This window comes from Orycteropus afer, unplaced genomic scaffold, assembly GCF_000298275.1.
Source record: "Orycteropus afer afer isolate SDZICR_OR568_19922 unplaced genomic scaffold, OryAfe1.0 scaffold00050, whole genome shotgun sequence".
NCBI lineage: Eukaryota > Metazoa > Chordata > Mammalia > Tubulidentata > Orycteropodidae > Orycteropus > Orycteropus afer.
The window spans coordinates 9,853,311-9,860,134 of NW_006921637.1; the positions used below are offsets into that span (position 1 = coordinate 9,853,311).

General features: G+C 37.3%; 1 protein-coding gene across 1 annotated transcript in view; it reads right to left on the bottom strand.

The window, feature by feature from the left end:
• The window catches only part of DISC1 (DISC1 scaffold protein), a 688,592-nt gene that overhangs the window by 422,652 nt on the left and 259,116 nt on the right, over positions 1-6,824 (bottom strand). Inside the window, 1 exon segment of the mRNA XM_007938514.1 lies at positions 5,784-5,886. Within this exon segment, the coding sequence (XP_007936705.1) occupies positions 5,784-5,886 (103 nt within the window).

A 6,824-nucleotide genomic window follows, 5' to 3' on the forward strand; every position in this document is an offset into this window, starting at 1 on the left:
CATTGAATTGGACTTTGAAGAATCTTAAGGACATTCATTGCCCTCAGCATTCTCACATGGAGCCCAAAAGAAAGAAGGATTTTTCTTGGAGAGGATTGTGGCTGTTTTTTTTTTTTTTTTTCTCTAAAGGGCTGAAAGTATGCCAACAGGTCCATCAGGATTCTAAGGGCAGTGTCTTTGTCTTCCTCTGTCCTCTCTTTCTTTGGGGTATATGTCACAAGGAAACAGAAATAGCAATAAAAACAAACCAAACTCACTGCCATCGAGATGGATCCAACCCATAGCTACCCCTCCTTGGGTTTCCGAGGCAATATCACTATGGAAGTAGATTGCCCAACCTTCCTTTTGAGGAGTGGCTGGTGGGTTTGAACCACCAGCCTTCTGGTTAGCAGTCAAATGTCTTACATACTACGACACCAGAGCTCCCCAAGAAGTACAGAAATTGTGAAAGAATAGTGACCACCCTGCCACTTGAACGGCCAGTGGGCAAAGCCAAAAAGCTGCTCACCAAAGGGCCTAAATGGTTATCAGGAAATAGGAAGGCCCAGAGGTGAGTTCCATTATAGTTCACTCAGTGCATCACTCACCCCATAAGTCTCACCAGATTTTTCAGCTGATCAGAGCTAAAGCAGAAACCCCAGACCTCATAATGCAATATACCATTTCAAATTTTTCCTCAGGATTCTAAAAAGACATGTTCAGATTTGAGTGAGGGCTATCTCTGCTGCCTAAATTACCTATCTCCTCCCTTGGGCTTAATAAAGACACATCCACCTGTATTCTTAGGAAAGATATATTGATTAAGAAAGGCAAAAAAACCCTAGCTCAGAAGAAAGATTGTGTTCAATCTTTCTTTTCTTTCTTTTAGCAAATGGGGCCATAATTCCAAGTAAATGGCATGTGAAGCTGTTAAGAGCCAGGCCCCACATTCACATTTTGATGTTCTGCTGGTTGTAAATAATATGCACGACTGCACCAGGGACCAAATTGCTCGTTAGCTGCCAACATTAATTGTTTAATGATCTGAGGAGCAGAAGCTGCCAATTATTGTATTCCTTCTTAAAATGCCATTTAAAACCCATACATGTAATTATTTCACCTTTTTGTTAATTTTTTATGATTCTTCTGAAGTTGATGAGCTGTAGTTTCATTCAACCTATAAAACCCAGAGAATACTTTAAGGTTATCTTTACATAACTGAGCTAAAAATCCTTATATCATGAATTGTGTGGAGTTCTGGACTCTAGTCCTTGATCTTCCCCTATTTGTTCGTTGAATAAATTTAACCAAAGGACACATCCCAGAGCCTTAATCTTCCCATCTGTTCATTGAGATCATAGCACATTTCCCACCTCCCTAACACAGTAATTGTGAAAAATCAAATAAAAAAAATTTTAAAGCACTATTCAAATGAAAAGATAATATACTATTTTCAGAGACTCTTCTTTCAACCTATTAATTAACAGAAAAACATGTCCCTTAATAGCTTCCAATATAAAGCGGAAATATGATCTTGTACCATGGACCACCAGAAGAATGAACAAATCTGTCCTGGAAGAAGTGTAGCCGCAATGCTTCTTAGAAATGAGAATGGCCAGACTTCATCTCACCTACTTTTGTCATGTTGTCAGAAGGGACCAATCCCTGGAGAAAAATATCATGCTTGGTAAAATATAGGGTCAGCAAAAAAGGTTAAGGCCCTCAAGGAGATGAATTAACACAGTGGCTGCAACAATGGGCTCAGATATAGCAAGGATTGTGAGGCTGACAAAGGACCAGGTAGTGTTTTGTTCTGTTGTACACAGGGTCACTATGAGATGGAGCTGACTTGGTGGCATCTAACAATAACAACATGATCTTGGGGGAATTCTCCGTTTTCTATGGCTAGATTGTTAAACTGAGTATATCAATTTGTCTCATGGTATCATAAAGATAATTGAAAATATCCAATAATCCTCATAGAGCCTCTATACAAACAAAACCAAATTCACTGCCGTTGAGTCAGATCTGACTCATAGCTACCCCTCCTTGGGTTTCTGAGGTGATATCACTATGGAAGTAGATTGCCCAACCTTCCTTCTGAGGAGTGGCTGGTGGGTTTGGACCACTGGCCTCCTGGTTAGCAGTAAAATGCCTTAGGCACTATGCCACCAGAGCTCTTTTTAAATATATGCTAAGAATTTATGGCATACAAAATAAATTTAGTGTTTAACTGTTAAACAAAGGGAACTAGAAGTCTAATACACGGTAACTAAACAAATAATTATTTAATTGTATATTGTGTGTGTACATGTATTTTTAAGACTCTTATCCATCCCTGTAAAAAGAAATCATGTTGCCCATCCATTCCAACCACTATTTCTCTGACAGTTTCTCTCATACTGTAGTGGCTTACACTTTGCTGTAAGACTAGAAGCTATGCCACTGGTATTTTGAATACCAGCAAGGGTATACATGGTAGACAAGGTATCAGGGGAGCTTCCTGACTAAGACACACTGGAAAGAAAGGTGGGGCCATCCACCTCTAAGAGAATTGGCTACTGAAAACCCACTGAATACCAGGGAAACACTGTCTGGTATATTACTGGACAACTTTATGAAGAGCCATGAAACACTATCTAATATAGTGCTGGCAGATAAGTCCCTCAGGTTGGAACACACTGAAAATATTCCTGGGGAAGAGCTGCCTCCTCAAAGTAGATTTTACCTTAATGACATCAAAGGAGTAAAGCCTTTGAGACCTTCATTTGCTGATGAAGCATGACTCAAATTGGGAAGAAAAAGTTACAAACATTCATAAATAATCAGAATGTGGAAAATATGAAGTACAAATCCATAAAAACTGGAAGCTGTCAAAAATGAAATGGAACATACAAAAATCAATATCCTGGGCATTAGTGAGCTGAAATGGACTGGTATTGGCCCTTTTGAATCAGACAACCATACAGTCTACTATGGCGGGAATGACAAACTGAAGAGGAATGGTATCACATTCACTGCCACAGAGATCATTTCAAGATCTATCCTGAAACATAATGCTATCAGTGATAGTACAATATCCATACACCTACAAGGAACACCAGTTAATATTACTATTATTCAAATTTAAGCACCAACCACCAAAGCAAAGATAAAGAAATTGAAGATTTTTATCAACTTCTGTAGAATGAAACTAACCATACAATCAAGATGTATTGATTATTGCTAGTGATTAGAGTGCAAAAGTTGGAAACAAAGAAGAATTATCAGTAGTTGGAAAATATGGCCTTAGTGATAGAAATGACACTGGAGATCATATGATAGAACTTTGCAAGGCCAACAACTTATTCATTGCAAATACCTTTTTTCAACAACATAAACAGTGCCTGTATACATAGAACTTGCCAGATGGAATATACAGAAATCAAATTGACTACATCTATGGAAAGATGTAATGGAGAAGCTCAATATCATCAGTCAAAACAAGGCCACGAGCTGACTGTGGAACAGACCATCAATTGCTTATATGCAAGTTCAAGTTGAAGCTGAAGAAAATTAACACAAGACCATGAGAGTCAAAATATGACCATGAATATATCCCACTTGAACTTAGAGGCCATCTGAATAACAGAGTTGATGCATTGAACACCAGACGAGTTTGATCTGAAAATCAAACGAGTTGTGGGGTGACATCAAGAACATTATACATGAAGAAAGAAAAAGTCATTTAAAAGACAGGAAAGGAAGAAAAGACCAAAATGGATGTCAGAAGAGACTCTGAAACTTGCTCTTGAATGGAGAGTAGCCAAAGCGAAAAGAAGAAATGTTGAAATAAAAGAACTGAACAGAAAATTTCAAAGGGTGGCTCAAAAAGACAAAGTAAAGTATTATATCAAAATGTGAAAAGACCTGGAATTAGAAAACCAAAAGACAAGAATACATAGGCATTTCTTAAGCTAAAGGAACTGAAGAAAAAATTCAAGCCTAGAATCGCAATATTGAAGGATTCTATGGGCAAAATATTAAATTTCTATCATAAAAAGATAGAAAGAATTACACAGAGTCGCTGTACAAAAAAGAATTGGTCAACGTTTAATCATTTCAGGAGCGTAGCATATAATCAAGAACCAATGGTATTAAAGAAGTCCAAGCTCCACTAAAAGAATTGGTGAAAAATAAGGCCCTAGGAATTGACGGAATACTCATTGAGATATTTCAACAAATAGAGGCATCTCTAGAGGTGGGTACTCATCTATGCCAGAAAATTTGGAAGACAGCAACCTGGCCAACTGACTGGAAGAGATCTATATTTGTGCCTATTCCAAAGACAGGTGATCCAACAGGATGGGGAAATTATCAAACAATTATCATTAATATCACATGCAAGTAAAATTTTGCTTAAGTAAAAAAAAAAAAAAAAAATGCAGCAGTATATTGGCAGACAACTTCCAGCGATGTAAGCTGGATTCAGAAGAGGACATGTAATGAGGAATATCATTGCTGATGCCAGATGAATCTCAACTGACAGCAAAGAATATCAGAAAGATGTTTACCTGTGTTTTATTGACCAAGCATTTGACTGTGTGGATCATAACAAATTGTGTTTTATTGACCAGGCATTCAACTGTGTGGATTATAACAAATTATGGATAACATTGCAAAGAATGGGAATTCCAGAACACTTAATTTTGCTCATGAGGAACCTGTACATACACCAAGAGGCTGTTCCAACAGAACAAGGGAATAATGCATGGTTTAAAATCAGGAAGAGCATGTGCCAGGGTTATATCCTTTCACCATACTTATTCAATCTGTATGCTGAGTAAATAATCCCTATATGAAAAAGATCACAGCATTGGGGTTAGAGGAAGAGTCATTAACAACCTGAGATATGCAGATGACACAACCATGCCTTCTGAAAGTGAAGAGTATTTGAAGCACTTACTGATGAAGATCAAAGATCAGTATGGATTACTGATGTATGTATGGTATACCTCAACATAAAGAAAATTAAAATCTCACAACTGGACCAATAAGCAACATCATGATAAATGGTGAAAACACTGAAGTTGCAGAAAATTTCATTTTACTTGGATCCACAATCAACACTCAGGGAAGCAGCAGTCAAGATATCAGATATCATATTGTACTGGGTAAATTTGCAGCAAAAGATCTCTATAAATTTTTTAAGAACAAAAATAATCACTCTGAAGATGAAGGTGCACCTGACCCATGCCATAGTATTTTCAATTTCCTCATATGCATGTAAGAGCTGGACAATGAATAAGGAAGACTGAAGAAGAATTGATGTCTTTGACATGTAGTGTTGGGGAAGAATACCAAAAGTATCATGAACTGCTGCAAAAATCAACAAACCTATCCTGGAGGAAGTTCAGCAAGAATGGCCAGACTTCATCTGTGGTCAGAAGGGACCAGTCCCTGGAGGATATTATGCTTGGTAAAGTGGAGGGTCAGAGAAAAAGGGGAAGAACCTCAACAAGATGGATTGACACAATGGCTGCAACAATGGGCTCACCCAGAGCAAGGATTGTGAGGATGGTGTTGGATAGGGCACTATTTCATTCTGTTGTAGATGGGGTCACTATGAGTCAGAATTGACTCAGTGGCACCTAACAATATCATATTCCATGGGTATACAGTGAAACTTTCTAGAAAAGTTTTTAAAATGTGTGAATATGACATAAGTGAGTGGCAGAATGTCAATCAAGGACAAAATACCAAGTGACTCATTATTTTAGTTCTACTGCTTTGCTGTAGAAGCACTCTTCATTGTTTCTCATTACCTGATATGGCAAGCATTTTGGCTTCAAGCAATGTCGGCAGTTGGGCTTCAATATCACTAACTTTCCTCCTCAGAGACCTGCAGAGTCTCTCATTCATACACACCTAGAAGGAGAGGAATAGCCACAAATTATCATTTATTCAGGTAAAAGTCAAAACACAGCAAAGCAGGGTTTATAAGTAGATAAGAGGGGTGGTAGTTTATAAGTAGATAAGAGGGGTTTTGCCATATATATATATATATTTGTGTGTCTGTACGTGTGTATGTGTATACCACGGTAATATTTTTTACTTTAAAATGTAATTAAAAAGAAGAGGAAAAGGAAAGTAACTTTAGGAGCTTCATCCCTACTAGGATGGCAATGATCTGAAAAATGGAAAATAACAAGTGTTGGAGAGAATGTGGATAAATGGAAGCTTTTTGTATTGCTTATGAGAATATAGAATGGTGCAGCTGCTGTGGTAAACAATGTGGTGGTTTCTCAAAAAGTTAAACATAGAATTACCTTATGACCCAGGAATTCTACTCCTGGGTATATACCCAAGAAACTTGAAAGCAAGGAGTCTGACAGATAATTGTACAGCAGTTTTCATGGTAGCAACATTACTCATAATAGCCAACAGGTGGAAACAACCCAAGTGTCCATCAACAGATGAATGGATTAAAAAAGTTGGTATATCCATATGACAAAACAGTATCAGTCATAAAGAAAATGAAATTCTGATACATGTTACAATATGATGAACCTTGCAAACATTATGTTCAGTGAATAAGTCAAACACAAAAGGACAAATACTGTATGATCCCACTTATATGAAACATTTAGAACAGACAAATGCATAGAGATAAAGCTTTATTACTGGTTACCAGCAGGTGGAGGAAGGGGAGAATGAGATATTATTGTTTAAAAGGTGCTGAGTTTCTCCTTGAAGTGATGAAAAACTTAGAAAAGGATAGTGATGGAAGACAACATGGTGAATGTAATTAATGCATACTTAAAAACAGTTAAAAGGAAATTTTTGCTTTATATATTATAACACAA